The 26,942-nt window shown below is 47.6% G+C and overlaps 1 protein-coding gene across 5 annotated transcripts in view; it reads right to left on the reverse strand.

The window, feature by feature from the left end:
• Nucleotides 1–17,576: 17,576 nt before the first annotated feature.
• KCNQ5 (potassium voltage-gated channel subfamily Q member 5) overlaps nt 17,577–26,942 on the reverse strand; it is a 580,339-nt gene continuing 570,973 nt past the window's right edge. For all 5 annotated transcript variants that reach the window (XM_060030362.1, XM_060030361.1, XM_060030363.1 and 2 more), the window contains 3 exons: nt 24,353–24,484; nt 21,867–21,993; nt 17,577–19,438 (listed from right to left, as the gene is read on the reverse strand). In XM_060030362.1, the coding sequence (XP_059886345.1) occupies nt 18,608–19,438; nt 21,867–21,993; nt 24,353–24,484 (1,090 nt within the window). In that variant the 3' untranslated portion in view covers nt 17,577–18,607. The remainder of the gene's footprint in view (nt 19,439–21,866; nt 21,994–24,352; nt 24,485–26,942) is intronic.

Raw genomic sequence — 26,942 nt, forward strand, 5'->3', positions numbered from 1 at the left:
TTAAAACTGTCAAGGTAAAAAACAAGGAAAGTCTAAGGAACTACAACAGCCAAGAGGGGCCTACGGTGACATGATGATTAAACGTAATACAGGACCCCAGAACAGGAAAAGAACAGTAGGTGAAAACTAAGGAAATCCGAATAAAGTGTGGACTTTAGTTCCTAGTAATTATAGATGTTGGTTCATCAATGTGTTAAAAGATGAACTGACACTAACAACAAACTATCCAAAAGAGGAATTAAAGAAACAATCTCACAATCGCATTGAAAAGAATAAAATACCTAGGAATAACCCTACCTAAGGAGATAAAAGACCTGTACTTGGAAATCTGTAATACCCTGATGACATTGAAGATGACACGAACAGATGGAAAAATATACCGTGTTCATGGTGTGGAAGAATTAATATCATTAAAATACTAAACCAAGGCAATCTACAGATTTAATACAATTCCTATCAAAGTACCCAGGACTTTTTTCACAGAACTAGAACAAGTAATCCTAAAATTTGCTTTGTGTATACTGAAGAATCCTTGCATTCCTGGGATAAACCCCGCTTTATCATGGTGTATGATCCTTTTAATGTGTTGTTGGATTCTGGTTGCTAGTATTTTGTTGAGGATTTTTGCATCTATATTCATCAGTGATACTGGTCTGTAATTTTGTTTTTTTGTAGTATCTTTGTCTGGTTTTGGTATCAGGGTGATGGTGGCTTCATAGAACGAGTTTGGGAGTGTTCCTTCCTCTGCAATTTTTTGGAAGAGTTTGAGAAGGATGGGTGTTAGCTCTTCTCTAAATGTTTGTTAGAATTCACCTGTGAAGCCATCTGGTCCTGGACTTTTGTTTGTTGGAAGATTTTTAATCACAGTTTCAATTTCATTACTTGCGATTGGTCTGTTCATATTTTCTATTTCTTCCTGGTTCAGTCTTGGAAGGTTATACCTTTCTAAGAATTTGTCTATTTCTTCCAAAACCTGCTTTCTTGAGTAATCATTAACTTACAGGGGTGTCCCATACTTCTTTCTTTACCTGCAGTCCCCTAGTGGGATTAACTACTTAATCAACTACTTTGTCCCTTTACTCTGTCCCTATCACATAGAGTAACCCATGCATTTAGGAAACCACTTCTGACTGTGGACCCTGCCACATTGCACGCTTACAGTTCTAAGTATTACAGAGGACTTCTATGATGTGTCCAGTTTTATCATCAATAGGTATAAGCAAGCTTCCCCAAATATCCACCTATTCAGCCTCCACATGATTGGAAACTTGGAAATTTACTCTTTTGAAAGAGACTGAACTTTTAAAAATCAGGAGAAAAACTATCATTGCCTTGATTGAAAGGATTTTATTGGGAAACGTTACAGCATCCTTATGTATTGTCCAGAAGTAAATGACCTTTGGAAGAGAACTACCAGCCCAAGAGCTTCAGATCAAGCCAATGATGATGCTAGAGAGGGGAGATTTCCCCTTCTATCCCTCTTGAGTTCTTGTGGCTGGACTAATAATAAAATCGACACAAGACATAATAACAGAAGAAATAGAAACACATTTTAATTGTGCCACTGAGGTCTCGTAGAAACGGGACCTCGGCAGTGGCCAGAGAGGCAGCTTTTATAATTTTTAGACAAAGAAACAATAACTCTGTGAGAAATTGACAGCGAAAAGAAAGCTTTGGGTGCTCAGTTAGTGAAGAATCTAAACAGAGTTTGGGTTTGGGTAGTAAAGGAGCAACAAGGTGTGTTTATACAGGTTTCTCGGCCCCCAGTTCCCCATCGCTGGTGATAAGGGTGCCCTTCTACCCCGCAGGCAAGGAATCCACCTCTCACAGGGGAGATTTGTTTCCTGCTTCCAGGGAGACAGGAGGGTCAAAATTTCCCTCTTGCCTCAGCTCTTTCTTAAATTACTTTAATTCAAAACAGTCAACATGCCATGATGGCATATTTTGTCCCGCCCTGAACCCAACAATGACATGAAGTAGTTAACTTCAACTCCAGACAAGAAAACAAGATACATCTTTGGTAACAGCGCCACCCTTTTTCATTTTGTGCTATTGTCATTGTCCTTTGGTGCCCCCTAGTGGTGAACGGAAAGGTTTCACGACTCTTTCACAGATCTACAGGCACACCTCCGAGATATTGGGGGTTTGGGTCCAGACCACTGCAATAAAGTGAATATCGCAATAAAACGTCACATGAATATTTTCGTTTCCCAGTGCATATAAAAGTTATGTTTAGACTACACTGTAGTCTATTAAGTGTGCAATAGCATTATATCTAAAAAAATGTACATCCCTTAATTAAAAATACTAAATTGCTAAAAACTGCTAACATCATCCCAGCCTTCAATGAGTCTTAATCTTTTTGCTGGTAAAAGGTCCTGCCTCCATGCTGGTGGCTGCTGACTGATCAGGGTGATGGCTGCCAAAGGTCGGGGCAGCTGGGGCAGTTTCTAAAATAAGACCACGGTGACGTTTGCCACACGGATTGACCTTCCTTTCAGGAACAGTTTCTTTGTAGCATGCAGCGCTGTTTGATAGCATCTCACCCATAGTAGAACTTCTTTCAAAATTGGAGTCGTTTCTCTCAAGTTCTACCACTGCTTTATCAACACAGTTTATGTTGATAAAGCATAAAAACATCTCGTTTGAAATCTTTTGCTGTCATTTCAGCGATCTTCACAGCATCTTCACCAGGAGTAGATTCCATCTCAAGAATCCACTTTCTCTGCTCATCCATAAGAAGCAACTCCGCATCCATTCAGGTTTTATCTTGAGACTGCAGCAATTCGGTCACATCTTCAGTCTCCACTTCTGATTCTAGCTCTCCTGCTGTTTCCACCACATCTGTAGTTCCTTCCTCCACTGGAGTCTGAACCCTTCCATGTCATCCATGAGGGATGGAATCAACTTCTTCCAAACTCTTGTTAATGTTGATTAGTGTGATTCTTCCCATGAATCACAAATGTTCTGTTTTTAATGGCATCTAGGATGGAGAATACTTTCCAGAAGGTTTTCAATTGACTTTGTTCAGATTCATCAGAGGAATCACTATCTATGGCATCTGTAGCCTTGCGAAAGGTATTTCTTTTCTTTTTTTAAATTAATTAATTAATTTTTGGCTGCGTTGGGTCTTCGTCGCTGTGTGTGGGCTTTCTCTAGTTGCGGCGAGCGGGGGCTACTCTTCGTTGTGGTGTGGGGCTTCTCATTGCGGTGGCTTCTCTTGTTGCGGAGCACGGGCTCTAGGCACGCGGGCTTCAGTAGTTGCGGCTCGTGGGCTCAGTAGTTGCGGCTCGTGGGCTCAGTAGTTGTGGCGCACGGGCTTAGTTGCTCCACGGCCTGTGGGATCTTCCTGGACCAGGGCTCAAACCCGTGTCCCCTGCATTGGCAGGTGGATTCTTAACCACTGCGCCACCAGGGAAGCCCAGTGAAATGTATTTCTTAAATAATGAGACTTAAAATCAAATGACTCCTTGATCTGCGGGCTGCAGAATGGATGTTATATTACCTGGCATGAAAACGACATGAATCTCGTTGTCCGTCTCCATCAGAGCTCTGGGGTGATCAGGTACACTGTCAACGAGCAGTAATACATTGAAAGGAATCTTTTTCTTCTGAGCAGTAGGTCTCAACAGTGAGCTTACAATATTTAGTAAATCATATTGTAAACAGATGTGCTGTCATGCAGGCTTTCTGTTCCATTTAGAGAGCACAGGCAGCACAGATTGAGGATAATTCTTAAGGGCCCTAGGATTTTTGGAACGGTAGATGAGCATCGGCTTCCACCTAAAGTCGCCAGCTGCATTAGCTCCTAATGGGAGAGTCAGCCTGCCCTTTGAAGCTTCACAGCCTGGCAGTGACTTCTCCTCTCCAGCTATGAAAGTCCTAGATGGCATCTTCTTCCAATAGAAGGCTGTTTCGTCTACCTTGAAAATCTGTTCACCCTCATGAATTATCTCAGCCGGATCTTCTGGATAACTTGCTGCAGCTTCTCCATCAGCACTTGCTGCTTCCCCTTGCACTTTGTTCTTATGGAGACGGCTCCTTTCCTTCAGCCTCATGGACCAGCCTCTGCTGGCTTCAGACTTTGCTTCTGCAGCTTCCTCATCTCTCTCAGCCTTTAGGGAGTTAAAGAGAGTTAGAGCCTTGCTCTGGATTAGGCTTTGGCTTAAGGGAATGTTGTGGCTGGTTTGATCTTCTGTCCAGACACTAAAACTTCCTCCATATCAGCCGTAAGGCTGTTTCTCTTCCTTATCATCCGTGTGTTCACTGGAGCAGCATTTTTCATTTCCTTCAGGAACTTGTCCTTTGCATTCACAACGTGGCTGTTCGGTGCAAAAGGCCCAGCTTTCAGCCTGTCTCGGCTTTCCTCACTAAGCCTCATCATTTCTAGCTTTTGATGTATACTGAGAGACGTGCAGCTCTTCCATTCACTTGAACACTTGGGAGCCATTGTAGGGAGATTAATGGGCCTAATTTCAATATCGTGTCTCTCAGGGAACAGGGAGGCCCGAGGAGAGGGAGGGAGATGTAGGAACGGCCGGTCGACGGAGCAGTCAGAACACACACAACATTTATTAAGTTTGCCAGCTCGTATGAGTGCGGTTCTTGGAGCCCCCAAATAATGATAGATTAGAGGTCACTGCAACAAATATAATAGTAATGAAAAAATTTGGAATGCTGTGAAAATTGCTGAAGAGTGACACAGAGACACAAAGTGGGCAAATGCTGTTGGAAGAATGGTGCCGGCAGACTTGACCCACGCAGAGTTGCCACAGACCTTCAATTTGTAGAAAATGCAATATCTGTGAAGCTCAATAAAGTGAAGTGTCATGAAGCGGGGCCACCTATACACATTTAAACTTAATCCTCTGTAGGGTGTGGAGAAAAGGGAGCCCTTCTGCACTGTTGGTAGGAATGTAAATTGGTGCAGCCAGTATGGAGAACAGTATGGAGGTTCCTCAGAAAACTAAAAACAGAGCTGTCATATGACCCAGCAATCCCACTCCTAGGCATATATCTGGAGAAAACTCTAATTTGAAAAGATACGTGCACCCCTATGTTCATAGCAGCACTATTTACAATAGCCAGGACATGGAAACCACCTAAACGTCCATCGACAGATGAGTGGATAAAGATGTGGTACATATATATACAATGGAATATTACTCAGCCATAAAAAAGAATGAAATAATGCCATTTGCAGCAACATGGATGGACCTGGAGATGCTCATACTAAGTGAAGTAAGTCAGACAGAGAAAGACAAATATCATACGACATTACTTATATGAGGAATCGAAAATATGACACAAATGAACGTACCTATGAAACAGAAACAGACTCCCAGACATAGAGAACAGACATGTGGTTGCCAAGGGGGAGGGGGGAGGGGGATGGAGTGGGAGTCTGGGGTTAGCAGATGCAAAGTATCATACGTAGGATGGATCAACAACAAGATCCTGCTGTAGAGCACAGGGAACTCTATTCAATACCCTGTGATAAACCATAAGGGAAAAGAATATGCAAAAGAATGTATAGGCAGGTCCCAGCAGCTGGGGTTGGGGCGTGGGAGGAGTGGCAGTGGCCAGCAGCCCGGGGGGCCACGCCCGCCAGCGGGCACCCCCCAGGCGCCCGCCCCCCCCCCCCCACCAGGACGCCCAAGAGCAGGGTCAGCTCCCCCAGGGGGCGGCGAAGGAGATCGGTGAGGTTGTCAGCTAAACCGGCTCCTGCAAAAGTGGAACCAAAGCCAAAAAGGGCAGCGCAAAAGGATAAATCTTCAGACAAGGAAGGGCAAACAAAAGGGAAAAGGGGAGCAAAGGGAAAACAGGCCGAAGTGGCTAACCAGGAGACTAAAGAAGACTTACCTGCAGAAAACGTTGGAACTAAACACGATTACAGCCCGGCCTCTGACGAAGCACGAGGGAAAGAAGCCGAGTCTGATTAATACCACACACCCGGTCCTATCAGCGGTCCCTGTCTCCCTTCTTGCACGATCCAGAGGAAGATTTCTAGCAACGATTTTGTAAATGCAAGCTTATTAGGAGCTCTAGAAACGTTTTTGAAAAGGAGGCTATCCCACCTCATCCCATTTTTTTAAGTGTAAATGCTTTTTTTAACGAGGTGAAATCATTTGCTGGTTGTTTGGTTTTTGGTACAACCAGAAAATAGTGGGATATTTAATACGGGAGGCTTTGATTGTCTTGGGTGTCAGCCTAACATTCCATAGATGGGCGGTAGCTTTTATATCCTATAATACAAATCACACTAAACGGCAGTGTGGAGTCAGTCATGCATTTAATGTCTTGGACACTTTATATTGCTTCGCTTCCCGTGTTGTTTTTGGTAGAATTGTTTCCTAAAGCAAACCGCTCACTCCTTGACTTTGGCTCTCCTGGGCAGAATTCTGTGCACTCTGTAACATCTTTGGTCCCGGTAGTCCACCTTTCCTAGTAACTTTGTTAATGTGCTGCGAACAATTGACACGTTGAGTATGCAGTGTGTATGATATTAACTTGTGTATTAGTGAGATTTATGATGTAACGGTGTATCCATATTTGAAGATATTGGTACTTGATATCCTGTTAAGGAAAATTTGCTTCCAAATTTTAAGCTGGAAAGTCACTGGAATAACTGTTCAGAAAAGAATCTCAACTACGTGATTTTTTAGATTTTTCATACGTATGTTAAGAATTGTCTACAGATTGAAATGTCTGGGACTTCCCTGGTGGTCCAGTGGTTAAGACTCTACGCTTCCACTGCAGGGGGCGTGGGTTCCATCCCTTGTCAGGGAACTAAGATCCCGCATGCCGCGCAGCGTGGCCAAAAAATTAAAAACAAAACAAAACAAACAAAAAACCCAACAAATTGAAATGTCTGTGTACTGATCAATAAAATCTCAATTATGAAAGAAAATAATGTATATATGTATAACTGAATCCTGGATCGTATGGTAGCTCTAGTTTTAGTTTTTTAAGAAACCTCCATCCTGTTCTCCACAGTGGCTGCTTAAGGTACTCTTCTTATGTGGACAACAGGACTTCACCTGATTATTATTATTTTTTTTAAAAATAAATTTATTTATTTATTTTTGGGTGTGTTGGGTCTTCGTTTCTGTGCGAGGGCCCTCTCTAGTTGCGGCGAGCAGGGGCCACACTTCACTGTGGTGCGTGGGCCTCTCACTATTGCGGCCTCTCCCGTTGCGGAGCACAGGCTCCGGACGCGCAGGCTCAGCGGCCATGGCTCACGGGCCCAGCCGCTCCGCAGCACGTGGGATCTTCCCGGACTGGGGCACGAACCGGTGTCCCCTGCATCGGCAGGCGGACTCCCAACCAGTGCGCCACCAGGGAAGCCGCCAGGACTTCACCTGATTATTACCAAAACCTATCTTGCGTATATAGAGTAACGTTTAGAAACTTTCCAATTTTAAAACACCTACCCCTACAGAAAACTGCTTCTCTGAGAAAGATACTCAGAGACATAAAACGAGGGAAGAATGGACTCTTCAGCAGAGCTTGCAGGAGACCTGGCCAGATAACCAAGTCCCTCTTCACCTCCGTTCTGGGTGCTCCCATTCCAGTAGTAGAAAAGGTGGTCCACATTTTGTCTCTGGTTATGGATAATTACGCAGCCTTTGTTTCCTTCTTGGCCAGCTAAGAGCTTCGTTTGTTAGCAAACACTGCTTGCTACCCTGGTTCACTATTGGTCAGGGAGAATCATTTGTGGTTGGTTAAAAGGAAAGATGACCTGGCTTTCTAGAACAGATTTGGATGGAATAGGACCCGATTTCATGGCCTGGTTTTGAAATCTAGGCTCTTTCCTTGGTAGCCTATGAATAGGATTGATAATCACTTTGTTTCTAGTAATTATCTGTATCCTGTCCAGTCTTAAGTGCTACTGTGCAGTCATGATCTTTTTAAATTTTTATTATTATTTTGGCCGTGCTGTGCGGCTTTGTGGGATCTTAGTTCCCCGACCGGGGATTGAACCCGTGCCCCCTGCAGTGGAAGCATGGAGCCCTAACCACTGGACTGCCAGGGAATTCCCTCATGATCTTTTTAAATGATTCATCACCTCATCTTGCAACCAAAGGCACATGGAACTAACTGTAGTGGAGACGCAGACCATGTTCTCCAAATAACCGTGTGATGGATGGATTTTGATGATGGGATGGTGGGTCTGAACCCTGTAGATGAATGTCCTTTGTCTTCTGTCTTTTTGTCTTAGGCCGAAAAGGGAGACTGAAAAGTGAAAAAACAGACCCACAAGTTGCAGCAGGAAGCTGGCAGATAAACTCTAACAAACATTTCTTGCCAAACATAGACATCTCTTGCAGAACATTTTCACTAGTCAAGACCACTCAGTGATTGTGATGGAACAGATGGGGAAAGAGCACTGACTCTGTAACTAGGTTTGAAACCAGGCAGAGACAATGACACTCTGCAAACAAGACGAATTAATCTGGGAATTCCCTGGTGGCCCAGTGGTTAGGGTTTTTACTGCCAAGGGCCTGGGTTCCGTCTCTGGTTGGGGAACTACGATCCCACTAGCCATGTGGCAGGGCTAAAAAAAAAAAAAAAAAAAAGACCAATTGATATCCTTGCCTCCTAAGAATTGCCAAGATAACCACAAATTGTCCCATTTTTTTAAAAAAAATTATTTATTGGGCTTCCCTGGTGGTGCAGTGGTTGAGAGTCCGCCTGCCAATGCAGGGGACACGGGTTCGTGCCCTGGTCTGGGAAGATCCCACATGCCGCGGAGCAGCTGGGCCCGTGAGCCATGGCCGCTGAGCCTGCGTGTCCGGAGCCTGTGCGCCACAGCGGGAGAGGCCACAACAGTGAGAGGCCCACGTACCGCAAAAAAAAATTATATATTTATTTATTTTGGCTGCGCTGGGTCTTAGTTGCGGCATGCGGGCTCTTAGTTACGCCACGCGGACTCTTAGTTGCGGCATGCGTGTGGGATCTAGTTCCCCGACCAGGGATGGAACCTGAGCCCCCTGCACTGGGAGCGTGGAGTCTTACCCACTGGACCACCAGGAAGTCCCAGAAATTGCCCCATTTTTACAAAACTGGCCTCTGCTTCTCTAAACATTCCTTAGACTCATGCAGCCAAATCCTGTGATAGGCTCTCTCCCACCCATCCCATAAAGAGGCTCTGTGTTCCTCTCTCTTGATGCAGGAGAGTAAATGAGGCTACTGTGTGGTCGGCAGGCGGCACCCTACGGTCTGAAGGTTTGTGCACCCACAAGGCATACGCTGAGTTCCAAACCCCCGAGGCGATGGTCTCAGAGGTGAAGCTTTGGGAGGGAGCCTCATCATGAAGGTGATGAGTGTCCTCCTAAGAGGCCCTGGAGAGCTTGCGTCCCCTTTAGCCACGTCAGGACACAGCCGAAAGGAGGCTGCCTGCGAACCAGGGAGGTCTCACCAGACGCCAGATCTGCTGGTGCCTTGGTCTTGGACTTTCCGCCTCCAGGACTGTGAGAAAACCCACAGCCCGTGGGATTTTGTTACGGCAGTGCCTGTCTGAACCAGCGAGGCCACTTGGAAACCCCTATTCCAGAACCTTCTACCCCACAACCCCAGGCCTGGTTCACGCCCGGCAGATCTGCTCCAAGATCTGTTCAGACTAGAATGAAGGTAGTTTTTCTTTTTAATTTGTTTTTCTTCTTCTTTTTATTTATTTATTTAATTTTTGGCTGCATCCGGTCTTAGTTGCGGATTGCTCTGTAGTTTGCACCTCTAGTTGTGGCGCACGGGCTTATCTGCCCTGCAGCATGTGGGATCTTAGTTCCCCCAGCAGGGATCGAACCCGCATCCCTTGCATTGGAAGGCGGATTCTTAACCACTGGATCACCAGGGAAGTGCCTAGAATGAAGATACTTTTGAATTCCTGGGCATCAGGGAGGCAAACACGGATCAGATAATCCAATTTGGATGAAGGGATTGGTGAAGAACAGATAATTAGTTGGAGTGGATTTTCTTGAGAGCAGCTGCAGGGCCAGGTCACCCCTCCCTAGGGTAGGTTGTGTAGAGGCAGTATTTAGGCAGACCCTGGGCCTTTGCAGGTTTCCCTAAGTCCTGCTGGGATAAGTTCCTGGACTTGGCCCTATTCAGAATCGGCTGGGAGCAGTTGGACGCGGAGAGATCAAGCAAGCTGTGGTGGACGGTGCCCGAAAACTTTACCTTTCCTCTGGAATTTTACATAGAATAGGGCCAGGGGAAGCTCATGTTGGTGAGTGGTCCCAGCCCATTCCCCGCCCCTCACCTCCCCGCACTGGTCCTCCTGGCCCGCCTCGCAGGCCACCTGGCCCGGACCTGGCCCGCATCATCGAGGCGCACAGCCAGACCCTCATCCGGCTGGAGGCGCGCTTCGCGGCCACGGGCCTGACGCACGCCCTCGTCGTGGGGCCGGCTGAGTCCAGGCAGCGGCTGTTCTTAGGATCTGGAGGCTTGGGAGCTGGGACCCCCAAAGCCGGGCCCGAGGTGGGCGACCTCAGAGGACTTGATGGTAGAGTCGCTGGCATCTCGGCTTCCTGGAGGATCACCGGCCTGGCTGGGCGTCCGGGGGCTCCCCCAGCTCTGGAGAAGGGGGCGCCCTCAGGGAGTGAGGGGAGGCACCGGGAGACGCGTTTGGGGCAGGGGAGGCCCGGGCTGCGGTGACTGCCCTGGGGTCCCAGTGTCCCCCCGCCCTCTCCCTGCAGACGCGAGATGCTGCGGTTTGTGCAGAAGCTGCCCCTGAGCCCGCCCGACCTGGCCGCCGCGCCGCCCATCGCGCTGGACCCGCCGGGCCTGTTTTCGTCCCGCCGGAGAGGGAGCCACCGTCTCCCTTCGGCCTTCTCAGGCTTCCACTTATGAAATGTTTGGCTCTAGGCGCTTTAGATTTCGCTCTGGCAGTAAAAGGATTTTGCTCTCCCAGGGCAGTCGAGACGTGAGGGGAGTTTTGGGTCCACATCGGTAAAAAGACCTGAAGGGCATTGACACGAGGTGGCATTTGTGGCCCGGTCTTATCCCTCAAAGGCCACAAGTCCCCCGGGGTGTAAGAAAGTGGTCCACCAGCAAAGATCCGCTAGAACAAGTGGCCCAGTGTGCAAAGCCTTTGGTGCCCTGCTCCTTCCTTCGGATGAACTTCTCTGGCCCACGAGGGGCCTCTGGGCCAGCGAAGGAGAAGCAAACGGGAAAGACAGCTGCTTCTCTTAGACCTGGAGCTTCCTCAGGCTGCTCTGGGTTGAATGAAAACAGGGGCTTCTAGGAGAGGTCCTCTCCTAGAAGCCCAGGGTCCCCTTGGACCTTAAAGGGCAGACAAGAGGAGAAAGGCGGGAGTCCAGGTGGAGGCAGAAAGTGGTCCCCCGCCAGTGGCCTGGGAGGTGGGCGCTCGGGCCTTGTCCCCAGATTGCCAGCCGTAGGGGCTGGGATTGGTCGTGGTGGGTGTTTCCGGGAGCAAAGGGTCCTGAGGTCTCTCAAGTCATGAATAACTTGACTAGTAAGGCTCTTAACCCTCCATTCCAGAACCTCCCTGGCTGCCAGATCCTCTACCCGGGAGGATAGACTCCAGAGAGGGGGGTGTGAATGGTTTAAGCCAATCATGGTGCGACTGCTACCAGGTTCCGGAGTGAGCGTGTGACCTGCGTTAGTCTAATCAGGGGCCGGCAAAGGATTTACCTCCCGCTGGGCTGGCGCCTCCCCCCCGAGGTAATCGAGGCGCTTGTGGTGGCACCTTGTGGACAGCGAGAGGATCCGCCAGTACTTTCCTCCAGACCAGGGGGAAAGCAGGCAGGACGGAACCCCGACGTCACTGAACAAACGGCTCTGTCTGGAGCCACCCCGATCTTCAGTTATGCTGGATAATACAACGTCCTCGGGTTTGTTTTTTTTTTTTTTGCGGTACGCGGGCCTCTCACTGTTGTGGCCTCTCCCGTTGCGGAGCACAGGCTCCGGACGCGCAGGCTCAGCGGCCATGGCTCACGGGCCCAGCTGCTCCGCGGCATGTGGGATCTTCCCGGACCGGGGCACGAACCCGCATCCCCTGCATCGGCAGGCGGACTCCCAACCACTGCGCCACCAGGGAAGCCCCTGTTCTCGGGTTTTCTTATACCAGCAGCCAAATCCATCCTAACCGATAGGTTACCTGTGGTCAGGTGGTGAGGTTTAAATTCGGTAACACCTGGGAAAGCCCTTATTGGCTCAACACTGGGCAGTCACTCAGCATGAGTTGCTACTTTTTAAGCTTGTTTTGGAAGTTTACGTGATTTACAAGGTTGTGTTAGTTTCAGGTGCACAGCAAAGTGATTCAGTTACACATATATATGTATTCTTTTTCAGATTCTTTTCCCCTATAGGTTAGTACAAACATTGAGTAGAGTTCCCTGTGCTCTATCGTAGGTCCTTGTTGGTTACCTGTTTTATATATAGTAGTGTGTTCATGAGTTATTTTAAAGTCTGGGATCCACAGACTGTAGGCCAGCTCTGGCTATGGGCTTGGCATTGGTAGGGTATAAAGAGGGCTGGGGAGCTGGAATGTGGTTTCATGGGGCTCAGGGAGCAGGGAAGGGAGACGAAACCCCCTTTTCTCCTTGGAGCTCCAGGGAAGTGTGAGTAATCAGGCCTCCTGGTGAATGGGCAGAATCTAGGCCTGGGTACCATCCGTGGGGTCTGAGGCAGTGTATTCGTCAATGGAGGAGGGACAGAGGCGAAGGATGCTGAGGCCTGGGGCGGGGGGTGAGGGGGCTTCTTCTCCCAGTCCTGCAGAAACACGATTACTCACTATTTGGCATTCATTAATTCCATTAATTTCTTTCCCTTTGGAAAAGCCCAGAGACCTTTGGGAGAAGTAGCCGATCAAATCTGTGACACAGTGTGGACGAGGCTGAGGGTCACATCCTCGAGAGAAAGACCTCTGAAGTTAGGGGTTGGAAGCTGCTGAAACTGAGTAAAAGGCCAGAGAGACCAGGACACTTTCACCCATTCAGGGTTCTTGAGCGCCTTCTGCCTGCGTGGCCTGGCGGGGGACGCTTGGGGGATATTGTGACATGTCCCCCTCAAGAAGTTTGTCTGGGACGTCCGACCGAGGTGACTTCGGGCCCAAGGGAGACATTCAGAGCTGATGCTCGGGGCTGGAGACCCCTGATTGCGTGGGACCCCAGCGTTAGTAGCTGAGGTCACGGGTGGGGCCACCAGGGGAGGGTGTGAGGGGAGGAGAGAAGGGTGGGATCTGGAGCACTGACCGCAAAGCAAGGAAAGTAAGGAGCTTGGGACAGTGAATAGAGAGGACTGTTCCAGAGAAGCAGGGACAAACGGGGGTAGGGGGGCAGTTTTAAAAGGAAGGCAGGCTGTTCACAGCGTTGGCGGCCCCAGAGAAGCCAAGAGGGATGCTGACTGCATGTGTGTCCGGGAGGTCAGCATGTGCTTCCAGGAGGTCATGCTGAAGGGCTGGAGCTGGTTGTCTGGGGGGTGGGCAGGCATGGGCCTGACTGTCTTGCTGGCTGGTGGATGGATGCTGGGGAAACAGAAGTACCTTATACAACGTACGCTATAAATCGTTGGTTCTAAAGAAGGTGCGATGTGGAGAGAAAGAAAGAGGAAGGTGAGCTCTTGCGGTGCTGGTCATGGGAGAGGCTCACTTCTGTTACTGAGTGGGAGATGCCGCAGATACGGGGAAGGAGGGCGTTGGCATCCAGAGCAGGAGAATTAGTCGTCCGTAAGGGAAGAGCTCCCCCGGGGAGGGGCCGACGCATTTCCTCCCCCGAGTCCTGGAAGCAGGAGGTGGTGTTGCATGTGGCCGGGAGGCCTTGAGCACGGGGGCTGCCCCCAGGGGAAGGTGCGGGTACCTAGCTCCTGGGGTCACGGGCAGGGCAGGGTTTGGCGGTGCTGGAAGGTAGGCACACCACTGTAGGCAAAGGAAAGGGTAAGTAGAAGCAAGTAATGGAAAGAGATGGGCCTCGCTAAAAAAAAAAAAAAAAATTGCAAGCAGGTGAGAAGTTGAGAAATTCGGTGACAGTGTGTGGGAAGCCTGGACCCCGATGCTTAGCCCGGAGCGCACTGGACTTGAACTAGGCAACAAAATCATGATGGGAATGAATGGGCCATGGGAACGGGCAAAGAAATCTATCACACCAATGTGCCTTCGGGTTTTCTATTTATTTATCGGAACAGAAAAATTACCCTTCACCAGTCTTGTGGTGCTGTGATTTCAGGGCAGTGCGTAATCTGTAGTTTGCACGTAGTGTATCTGATAAATTTCTGCTTGGAAATGTAGTAAAAACCTCAATAACCTGGAGTTAGGTAGGCCAGAGGGTGAAGTCTTATTGTAACTAATTAAAAATTTTTTAAAATTAAAGAAGCAGTTTTTACTTGTACCAGGTGCTTGAAGTAGTCGAAAGCAGGGTGATGAAAGTGGGCATTTCAAGGTCTGGGAACCTACTTGTACCCATGATGAGGGTAGAATAATTGTCCGTATATTTTGCTTTTAAAGGCGGGACTGAGAGAGGCTGTAAGGTAGGTGCGAAAGCGAAAGCGTTTGGAAGCTGTTTACGTTTTTGAGTTGGTCAAAGCAAGCACGTTCCAAGTTTGCTGATTATTTTCACTCGTCTCCGGAAGGTGACAGGACAGGCAGGGAGACCTGCGTGCGCTCCTCAGAGACATGGGGGGAGGCCCCTCACGCGACAGCCCCTCACCCTTCCTCCTGCGTCTAAGGCGGCTCTCTTGGGGCTTTGTTGCTTTGCATTCCAGAGCTCTAACATTCTGAGCCTCCTTTCAAATAATTCCACTGCACTTAATGATGCAGACTGTGCAAAACTGCTAGTGGACCAGAAGGAGGGGGGGGTTCTAGGGCAGAAGGGGAAGATCCCTTCTGGAGCAGAAGCCCCCTGGTTGGGCAGCGCTGGGTAGGTGCTACAAATGGTCATTCTGAGCAGCCAGGGGTTCCAGCATTTGGGGACCTACTGGTCCCCACTTCTTATCACTCGTTTAGCAAACCCTTTTATTATTAGCTGACACAAGGCTCATATGGGCTGGCATCTGTTTTGATATATCAAATTAAAAACATAAAAATAAATATTCAGTATAATATCCAGTTAATTTTTCTTATGATACCCTCAACAACATTTGTAAATCTCTCCTCTTCCCCAGTTACCAATGGTTTCTTCAGCAACACTGGAAAAAGGTAATTTTTAATTTCAACCCCAAATCTGTATACGATCAGTTTCATCGACTAGGACTCAGTTCAGAACAAACCAGTTAGTACGAGATGAAAGCACACTAGCTGTTTATAGACATCTTTTTAATGTTTTACTTTAAAACAAATAATCCCAGTAAAAGAGAGCAAAGGAAATTACATTTGAATGGTAGCTTGAAATGGATATGATATTCCTGATTTATTTTCAGGAAACAGACAACTGCATTGTCATACACGACTTCCAGAACTGCTCACTTAAATGCACATAATTATATTAAATTAAGTTTCTCTTACAAAAACACAACCATGTCATTTTAAGGCAAAAAATAGCTTCTGGGGAGATAAGTTAACATTTATGATATTTTCTCAATCTGGATGAAGTGACCTATTCACTTAGTTGCTCACTTGCATCCTTCCTTATAGTTTGCTTTGCAAACAGGCATGAGAATTAGTCACTTTGTGCCTGATTTCCTCCTCTCTGTTAGACTTGTTTTACTGGCAAATTAAGAATGTTCAGAATCACTGAGCCAAGGGGAGGCAAGAAAGGCACCTTAGAACAGGAGATAAAGACTTAAAAACTCAGTCAAGTGTCTTCTTTAAACGAAACTTGCAATCTTACACGTGTTAATTTAGTTGAACACAATGCAAACATTTAGATCAGACAGAGCAAAGTTTCTCAGTTCACCTCCTAGAAGGGATGTTTGCCAGGAAGCGGTAGCTTGATCAGCCCCACGAACTGCAGAAGGCAGACGAACACGGACCGAGAAAGCCGGCGGCTGATCAGCGCTCAGCTGAATTGTGCTTCGAGACGCCGTCTGGGGTTGACCGAAGGGACTTTGCTAAGTGTAAGTGGGAGGCCCCTCTCGGCTCTGCCGAGAGGAACAGAGCAGACACAACCCTCCAGTTTTCACACAAGACAACCGGCTTTCGACATCCAGGACTTTCTGCGCTATAGAGTAAGACAGACACAAAATGGTCATGGCTTGGATGTATGAAAGCTTTTCCTAACATGATTTACCACGCGGGGCTGTGGGTAACCCTCAGTGATGGGCTTAGGTTTGTTTCTGAATCTTCCGTCTTCAGCAACGCCGGATGAACTGTGCTGTGTCTGAGGCCTAAAGGGGCCAGAGGGGTCCCCCGTACATTCAGAGTTCCTGCTGCCAGTGGGGTTTGACCCGGACAGTGTGTCCAAGACTCAGTGCTACCTGAAAGCTGCTATCGCCTGCCTCTTCCTCGGCCGACACCTGGAGAGGCCTGCCGTGCACGGCGGGGGTCTGGCTTCGGGTCAGTGGAGGGGTAGGGGTGTGTGTGTGTGTGTTCTTGTGTACAACCTCCTTGGGAGGATGGATCACAACTTTGAGTGGATACGTGGGTAGATGAAACATTGCATTTAATACTTTACTAACACTCTACGGTTCGAAAATGAAAATAATGGCTTCGAAAGCTTGAGAACCTCTTCTCAACTGGAGTGTCAAATTTAGACTCTCTTCTGCGTATCTCCAGCACCCAAGCACACTCTGAATGACATGCTCCGGGGGAGTGTGCTAGGATCCCGGTGGGGCGAGAAGAGGAATCTTGCCAAAGTTCAGTGTTTATCAAAAACGACAGGGTCTTAAAAGGCTGAGAAGCGCATTTTGGGTGAGTGGAGAAGCGGTTTACTTGGGGATGTCGGCTGGTGAAGTCCAGAAGGGAACTTGTGGCAGGGAGTCCATAAGCCTGTGGAGAAGAAAAGTCGCGGGGGGAGTCTGGGGTGGAGAAACCCGGCTGGGGAGGGAGTTGGGAGGGACTTGGCGGGTGTCAGGGCATCTTCTGGCCTCTGGGTGGCCGGCGACAGCCCTGCTTGGTCCTCCTGGCCGCTGGGAAAGTTTTCCCGGAGGCAGCACTACCGCCAAGGAAAAAACTCTTCTTTTTAAGTCCTTCTGTGGTGAGAGTTTAACCAGTGTTCTCTCGCTTCTCCTGGCCCTTTGGGTGCCGTTACCTTGGCAGAAGTTCTGACGGTCTGGGCTAGCGAGGCTGGTTTCTAACAAGCGGTCAACTTAGCTTGCTATCTGGTACATACATTTCTCTTTTGGTGTCCCTTGGTTTTTGCTGCCATGCTATATTATTAAGTGCTTTGATTCGCAGACCCCGCCAGTGTTACCTGACTTTGAACCATAAAATGTTTGTACCAGGAAACTGAGCCAGTAATTTCAGACTGGGGGCAACATTCTTGGGAAAAATAGAAAATGTGCACTACAGTATAAAAAGTAAAGGACGTTTAGTTTTAGCCTTCCATATGCAAAATGTACTACCTAATGGCAAAAGACATTCAGGGCATATTAAAAAATAAATGCCTTTCAAAATTCTCTGCTTGTATATAAGAAGAAGGGATGTTTAGGTAGTTGAATTCCTTAGCAATATTCGTTTTCTAAAAAAATCAAGGTCTTTCCTTTTGGTTTGCTTCCCTCCCTCTCACGGCCCTGGAGGGGGAAGTCGTTTTCTTGAGCTCACTTGTTTCCCGGTATCGTGTCTGGATTCTTTTCAAGCCTTTTCCATCCCCGTCTCACTCACACGTCTGCTCCCAGGATCCTGCGTGTGTATCAGCCGTGGGAAGAGCCTCTCGCACTTGCCTTTAGTGGAGAGCGCTGCAGGACACACGGATCAGCCCTGCCCGGCCGGCTGTCCGCTTCTCAGGACTTGGTTTGCTTGTGTAGCAGCTGATGGAGCGAGCCATCAGGGAGTACGTTTCCACTGAAGTCAGATGTGTCAGAGTCAGCCTATTTGCCCCACTGGCCTTGACTTTCACTGTTTGCACATTTTCTAACCGAAGAACATTCTCGTCATAAAGAACATGAAAATGACGTGCAAAGTTGCTGGCCACAGCGTTAAGAAGTCACCAAAAGCACACGAATTGACATTCAAATTACATTAATAATAAAATGCCTGAATAGGAACGGGTTGGCAAGTACGTCTTGGACAGGCAGCCGTTTCTGTGATTCCCCAATTCTGCTTTACTGGACACCCTATCAGCAGCTGATACTATGTTTACGTGTACGCACGTCATGGCCTAATTCTGAAACTGTACTCTGTGTTTTACCACAAAGCAGAAATGCCTGAAATCTGAAGGCGCTTACTCCCATCATTTCAAAAGACATAGTCCAATCTTATAAACGACCTGACCTTGACATTTTCACACACACCACAGCACCAGCAGTGTTGATTTCTCAGGAGTTTTAACGCGAGGTACCTTCCTGAATGAGGGGTAATGTTGTCCTACCTGGGAAGTTCAGCCGTCCCCTGAACATGCATTGTCATGCAATTAAAAGGTAACGGGCTTGGACACTGCCTTTCCTGCTCTTCCTGATTCTTGGGCATTCAACTTTTGAGAAGGGCTTCCCGAAGAGTTCATGCAGCGACGTGTATGGCTGAGAGGCTGCGGGGCAAGGGAAGCGAGCGAGGGCCTCATTTCAGCCTGGCATGGGCCCGGCCGAGGGCCTCCGTGGCTCCTGCGCTCCGAGATGATCGGGACCGTCCAGTCCTGAGACAGTCCGACGCCAGGGCGGGTTCCCGGGCCGGCGGCCCCGCGTGCAAGGCGTCCGACCCGGTCTCCTCCTGGCCCGCCTCTTCATCAGTTATAAACAATTTGGATTCCCTCCATTTGGGGTAAAAATCTTGGCTGCCCCTGGAGCCGCTGGACTCGCTCCCCGACAGCGGCACGTCCAGGTCCTCCGTGGACCGGATCAGGTTCTGCACCGACGCCGACTTGCCCCGGTCCTGGGCCGCCGCAGGCCGGACAGATAGCAGGGCCGCGCCGTCCAGGTCGAGGCTCTGGCGCAGCGCGCGCTCCTTGGCGGCCTCGAGGCGGGCGGAGACGTCGGGGAGGCCTTCGTGCGGGCCCGCGGGGCCGGGGGCCAGGGCCCCCAGGGCGGGCAGCGGGGCCGGGATCTGCAGGGTGGCAGGAGCCGCCGGCCGGGCCGCGCCCACCCCCGCCGCCGCCGGGCCGTCCCCCGGGCTCCCGGGCCCCTGGGCCGCCGGGGGGCTCAGCGCGTACAAGGTCTGCGCCCCCAGCTCGCCAGGCGTGAGGATGAGCTGCAGGCCCCGAGCCAGGCCCGCGCTGGCCGAGCGGGGCAGGCGGCCGCCGGGCGGGGCCAGGCTCTGATAGTCCGAGGTCTGCTGACAGTCGAAAGGTGGGGTCTGCAGGGGGGCCAGTGCGAGGGCCGACGCGGAGCCTTTCCGCAGGGCCTGCTGGTAGATGTCCAGCAGGCAGTCCAGCTTGGCCTCGATGGACTGGACCTGAAAGAGGGGAAAACGTACGCCTGTTGATAAGAATGTAGAAAGAAGTCCGGCTGTGCCTGCACAGTGAAGTCCGGAGAGGCAAGTCGTTCGCAGTCCTGACTGGGCACCAGCTCAGGATGCCCCTTCCAGCCGTGAGGGCGGGAACGGACGGCTGAGAGGCAGGACGCTCCGCCGTCCGTCCGCCTGGTCTCCACTGGCGCCCTTCTGCCTCCCCAGCCTTTAAAATTGATTTTCAGGGGCTTCCCTGGTGGGGCAGTGGTTAAGAATCCGCCTGCCAATGCCGGGGACATGGGTTCGAGCCCTGGTCCGGGAGGATCCCACATGCCACAGAGCAGCTAAGCCCGTGCGCCACAACTACTGAGCCTGCACTCTAGAGCCCACAAGTCACAACTACTGAAGCCCACGAGCCACAGCTACTGAAGCCTGTGAACCACAACTACTGAAGCCCGCGCACCTAGAGCCCGTGCTCCGCAACAAGAGAAGCCACCGCAATAAGCCCTCGCACTGCAATGAGGAGTAGCCCCCGCTCGACACAACTAGAGAAAGGCCCGCGCACAGCAATGAAGACCCAACACAAAGATAAAATAAAATAAATTATAAAAAAAATAAGATAAAATTGATGTTTCAAAAACCATATAAGCGCTGTACAAAGCAACTTCTTCCAGACCCTCCTCCCCGATCAGGTTGCCCTTCCTCAGCCACTTCCCTGAAGACATTCTGGGACTTTACTGCTGCCTAGCAGGGAACTGATTCTGTAAGAAATCAAGACCCTAGGTACTGGGACTTCCCTGATGGTCCAGTGGTTAAGACTCTGCGCTTCCACCACAGGAGGCCCGGGTTCCATCCCTGGTCAGGGAACTAGATCCCACAAGCTGTGCGGTACAGACAAAAAAACAAAAAAAAGACCCTAGATATCAATCTAGGCGATTCTAAATTTAAAAATAAAGGTATAAAATGCTTGGAATATTTATAATCAAATTGGGGGAGCATTTTGATTTCTAAAAGCTGTCTTTGTATGAGATGATACACTCTCAGGGTCAACAAACATTCAGTGCACTACCATAGTTATTATGCTTTTTTTTTTTTCGACATAAGAGAGACAATGAAAATAACCAAAACACAAATAAAAACTAGATCTTTGTTATTCTACTGTTGGAAATCTACAGTTGTTTGTAGTTCGAGTATTAATTGATGAAAGGAAATTTTCTATTTCTTATATGGAAATCCAGGTGTTTTAGAGAAACACTGTCTATGCATAAAGAAGATTTAATTTATTTGCTCTTTCTTGATTTTATTCCTTTTAAAATCTATTACTCACTAAAATACATCCAACTGCCTATAATCAGTTTTGATTAAAAAAAAATTCTGGCTACTTCACTCCTGTTAGAAGGGCCGTCATCAAAAAGATAAGAGATAACAAATGCTGATGTGGGTGTGGAGAAAAGGGAGCCCTCCTGCACTGTTGGTGGGAATGTCAACTGGTGCAGCCACTGTGGAGAACAGTATGGAGGTTCCTCAGGAAATTAAAAATAGAGCTACCACATGATCCAGCAATTCCACTGTTGGGACTATATCCAGAGGAAACAAAAATTAACTCAAAAAGATGTCTGCACCCCCATGTTCATAGCCAAGGCTCAGAGACAAGTGTCCACTGCAGATCAATGGATAAATAAGTTGTGGTGTGTGTATATATAAATATACACAATGGAATATTACTCAGCCATAAAAAAAGAGGAAATCCAGCTATTTGCAACAGCAGGGATGGACCTGGAGAGCATATTGCTAAGTCAAATAGGTCAGGCAGAGAAACACGAATACTGTATGATCTCACTTACGTGGAATTTACGACAAAAAACAACCCCCTTCCCAAACACATAGAAAAAGGATCAGATTCATGGTGACCAGAGGCAGCGGGTGGAGGGAGGGGACCGGAGGCAGGTGGCTGGTACCCAGGAAGGTGTTAACAGAGTAGATCCTAAGGGTTCTCATCGCAAGGAAAACAAGTTATTTTCTTTCTGTGCTTTCCTTTTTTTTTTTTTTTTTTTTTTTTTTTGCGGTACGCAGGCCCCTCACTGTTGTGGCCTCTCCCGTTGTGGAGTACAGGCTCCGGACGCGCAGGCCCAGCGGCCATTGCTCACGGGCCCAGCCGCTCCGCGGCATGTGGGATCCTCCCGGACCGGGGCACGAACCCGTGTCCCCCGCATCGGCAGGCGGACTCTCAACCACTGCGCCACCAGGGAAGCCCTGTGCTTTCCTTTTTATTGTGTCTCTATGAGATGATGGAGGCTAAGATCATTCACAGTATATGGAGGTCAGACCATTACGTCGTACGCCTTAAACTTATACAGCGATATGCGTCAATTATATCTCAATAAAACTGGAAACAAATCTGGCTAAAAAGTTAAGCAGTTTAGTTGAGCTGTACCTGCTTTTCAACCTTGACCACTCGGCCGAGCATGCTGAGGTCATCTGTGGTCTCATGTTCTGCGGTTATTTTCTCTCTGCTCTTCTTATCTGATGTGATTTGCCCTTTTCCAAGAATTTGATCCACACTAGCAGAGAAAGAGATCTGATTATGAGTGCTGAAGGTGGACACTGCCCTAGGCTGGAAGGCTGGAAGGGTTTTGAAAAGAAAAATACAATTATCTCTATTTACGTAAGAGGAAATAAAAATGAACTTCTTCCAGTTGACGTGCTTATTTTCTTCACATGAAAATTACACGAGGTTAATTTTCTCATTATTCTAGTCCATGATGAAATCACTTATGGCTGATCTTCTGGAGGCAAAAAATGTCCTAAACTACCAAGTAATTTGTCTGTTTCCACCCCGGACCAGGTGTTTCTTGAATTCAACCACTTAAAAATGACAAAATCATAATTATGACTATTTCATGTTAATAATAGAACAGATTTTTCAGTGACCATTTATCATACATCTGACATATGGAAGATAAGCAGATAAGAAAGCTGTAGTCTCCATCTCAGGATTTCTAGTTGGACAGTATACACACATCACATAAGCAAGAAACTCCAGATTAGTTCTGCAAATTCTGCAGCAGTTGAACTTTATAGAAACATTGGGAGGGAACTATACTCAATATTTTGCAATAACCTATAAGGGGAAAGAATCTGAAAAAAAAAAGGTATAAATGCATGTATAACTGAACCACTTTGTTGTACACCTGAAACTAACACAACATTGTAAATCAACTATATGTCAATAAAAACAAAGAAACAACAAAACCAGTTGAACAAACATGTTAAATGAAAAAATCCTGTTTGTAATGTTACGGCATTCTCTCCAGGTCAATTGATTTCTGGAAATTATCAAATTAGTTTAAAGATATCTTACTTTCAAAAACATTAATTCCTTCACCCTCAGAAAAATAAAACTTTACCAGAAAATCATAAATAATCATAGGTATAAATACAGAATCCTAATTTACATTTAACCTTTGTTTTAAATGATTAAATGGACGCTATTTATGTAAACTATTTCTACAATGCAGCATGAAATAAAATTTAAATTGCAGATTTTACAGTGTATTTTAAGTAGTGACCCTATCACTATGAAGAAAAATAAAAGAAAACCAATTACATTTGTAATAAACAAACAAGCAAACAAAAACGTTGGGAGCCTTAGGTAGTTCTGTGAAAGGACTTGGAAAACCTTGGCTACCTGTGCAGAGACTGTAACAGGATCACAGGTGATTTAAAACAATTTCCAAGGAGACCTAGTCAGCCTAAATTGGACACTTATTTTCTTCCTTTTTGTGTGTTTTAGAACTGAATTATAAGGAATATGGACTCAACTTTCCAGTTTACTTTGTGTGCACAGGAGTACAGGCAGTCATGACATCTAATCCATTCAACTGCCGCTCTACAAGGACTGGGTCATTTGTTCATCTCTGGGTGCCCAGGGTGCCCAGCACACACTGCAGGTTCAATACTTACCTGCTGAAGGAAATGAACAAAAAAACTGTGATTTCTGTAACTAATGTTATAGAAATCAACAGGTGTTTTACCAAGGGCCTAGTATATGCCTCACCCTGGGCTAAGTGTGCTCTGGGCATACACAAACATTGAAGACTCAGTCCTTGTGTTTTAAGAACTGTTCAATTGAATGCTGGTAGTTGGGGCCTGATAGTGAAGCAAGGCTGTTAAAAAAAATGAAACTGACTAAATATCTTGGCTTCAAGATGACACAATCAAACTACATGTTTGAAATAACATACTGAACTCATTTCTTTCAACCACTAGAGAAGATGCTCCCTGGCAAGACGGTGTGTATCTAGCCCCGTGCAGGACAGGTGTGAAGGGAAGGGCCCAGACTGGGTCCAGGGCCCGGGGAACAGGCTTCCCACAGGGAAGCAGTATGAGAGTCAACCCTGGGTCCTCAGTTTGACTCTCCGGCACAGTATTCCAAGGTGAGCTGCGCTTCTACTCCCTGCAGTGGACTCTACTCGCTTTAGGGGGTCAGAGGAGGGACAGCTCTGTCTTTGTGGGCTGGCTGGTGGGTCAAGTTTAACGAAGGAGAAAGACTAGCTTTCCTCTGAAGGATGGTTAGGATTCGGGCGATAACGGAAATGACAGCAGCACCAACCATTAACATTCCCCGAGCACTCGGTGACCCTGCATTAACTCATTCAATCGTCACCGCGACCCTAGGCAGCCACTGACAATACCCCATTTTCACAGGTGAGACACTGAGACACTGCCGATACATTGAGGCTTTTAATGACTGATTTACTTTTAAATAAAATCTTTTGCGTTTCAACGCAAAAGTCCAGCTGTTCACTAAAAAAAGAGTTAGAAACATGGAATTCAAGAGTTTTCTCTACTAGGGAGACGTTCCTCCCGGACAGTTTCTGTGCCTGTTCCTGTAGAACAAGTAACCCTCGCGTTGCTCACCGTGTTTGCAGGCTTTTAATTCTGCACAGCATGTCCAGGTGACCAGCAGAATACTGTTCGATGACGTCTTTTACGTCATACGGGCGTAATGTTTCCTTAAACTTCCGTTTTGCGACGTGAAACTTCATAATTCTGTAAGAGCAACATACTACATATGAATCTTCATAACTTCACTGAAACAAGTCACCCAAATGGCTCACTAGTATATAGAGGAAACTCGGGGGAAAAACATCATGCAGCAAATTATTTTAAGCTCCTGCAGAAATGCAACAGAAAAGCCCGAGGTTACAGTGGACAATTTAAGAATAGCTCCTGTGAAGCACAGCTTGAATGTAGAAAAACACACTAAAAAAGAGACTAAACATTAATACTTAAGTCTTGCACCTTTTTAATGTCCATTGAAACCCTGAATTAAAATCAAAGTCAAAATGCGATTCTACCTTTTCCATGTAACCCCAAGAAGTCCAAGATCAACACCCAGTGAATGCATCCCTATAAAAATATAAAAGTTGGGCTTCCCTGGTGGCGCAGTGGTTGAGAGTCCGCCTGCCGATGCAGGGGACACGGGTTCGTGCCCCGGTCCGGGAAGATCCCACATGCCGCGGAGCGGCTGGGCCCGTGAGCCATGGCCGCTGAGCCTGCGCGTCCGGAGCCTGTGCTCCGCAACGGGAGAGGCCGCAGCGGTGAGAGGCCCGCGTACGCAAAAAAAAAAAAAAAAAAGTTGTTAAAATGGTCTTTTATGTAACTATATACATTTTTGAGACGCAGATGTGCTACAAAACTCTCATTCTCTTTAGGGAAATGTACATTTGTATAGAAATTTATGAAAAATTTCATAAATTATTTCTGCAGAATACTGCTCAATTAGGTACCCAAGGGTTTATTTTTGTTTTTTTGTTTTTTTTCAAACATAACACACTCATCAACTAAGCTGGATGTCTAAACTCTTCAGAGCCAGAGGTTTTATTTATTTATTTGGCCGCACCGAGTGGCATATGGGATCTTAGTTCCCCGACCAGGGATCGAACCCATGTCCCCTGACGTGGAAGCATGGAGTCTTAACCACTGGACCGCCAGGGAAGTCCCTCCTTTGGCCACCAGAGGTCTTTTTAATTACAATGTCTCCCCCAACATGGACTCCGTGTTTTAAAACAATATTTCGTCAATAAATTTCATGATGTCATGAAGAGCGAAGCTGCTTGAGATAACCAGTTACTGCAATAACTTGATATAATTCCTGGGGAAAGCAAAGCAGCACAGCATTTTAATGAATCTGTGCAGCCTTACTGCAGGTAAATGTTAAACTTGTTGGTGTTTATTCAACTATTAATTGGCTCATAGACGCTTATTATCACGCTCATGGGTCCCAGGCTGCAGATCAGTCAGCTAGGCTCTAGGAACCAAAACTTATTGTTCCTTGGAGGAAAGTGGGAAGATTAGGGACAAAAGTAGCGTTTAAGTGGAAAATTACCTATCCTAAGCGATAGCTGATTGCAACTGGTTATAAAGCCCCAAACTCGATCCTGGAATTGTATTAACTTCAATCTGACTGTCTCCTAATCATGCCTGAATCATTTGTCCTTAATATTCTTACCCCCTTTCTCTACCACATTGGTTTTCCCTGGCCTACCGGGTGAGCATCACATTCCCTAGCACATCCTGCAAGGCCGTGGGTGGCCTGGCCTCTGCCCACCCCTCTCACCTCATCCTCGTTCACTTCCTCCTTGGAACTCGAGGACTTTCCTCTTCCTGAAGTCCTACAGGATACTTAAGACTCGGTTCTAACGTCGCTGTTTTAATGGAAATTTCTGCAGTTCTTTCCAAGCAGTCAGTCACTTGTCTATTAGCCTTCGTTTTAGTAACTAACATGCCACACTGTGATTACTTGCTTACATACGGCCTCCACCAGGCTGTAGGAGGTCCAGACTGCAGGGCTGTCTCTGTCTGTCTGGAGGCTCCGCCTGGCTAGGGAAGGGGCTGATGGGCGGAGGCAGCGCCCCTCTTCTCCCCAGACGTTCACCCATCTCCACCTGCTCTTCTGCCTGCAGCCCCACACCAGCCCTTCCAGATTCTCTCGTCATCAAAGTGCTCATTTCTCAGAGGTCTGTCTTGGCACGCTACCCAAAATGCTAACTGTTCAGGTTCAGCTCAAGCACGGACCTCTCGAGGAGATTCACTGAGGTCAGAAGCTGTGTTTTTCATCCCAGCAGCTCATAAGCTCCCTGGCAAGGATCAGCGATTCAGTACATGCTCGCTGAAGAAACGGATGTGAACGAGCTCCTCTCTGGTCGCCCAAAGCTGTTCTTGCTGTTCCGTGCCAAGGCAGACTCCTGACACCTTCTGAACGGAACAGAGCTGAGCTCTTCAAGGCGCATTTCAGGGAGACCATAAGACTCTGACTCTGTTTCGTGAATACCCCAAACTTTCTAAAGTAAAACAAATTTGTGTATTCATTAATGATTAGGACCCTGCCTGATTCAGAAAAGAATCCGTTAAATAGAGATGCTTCTGAAAACCATGGAAATATAGTATTCTTTTCCCTCAAATTACTAACATAATTAGGATTTCACAGAACAACTAAATCACAAAT

The sequence above is a fragment of the Delphinus delphis genome, chromosome 14, assembly GCF_949987515.2.
Source record: "Delphinus delphis chromosome 14, mDelDel1.2, whole genome shotgun sequence".
NCBI lineage: Eukaryota > Metazoa > Chordata > Mammalia > Artiodactyla > Delphinidae > Delphinus > Delphinus delphis.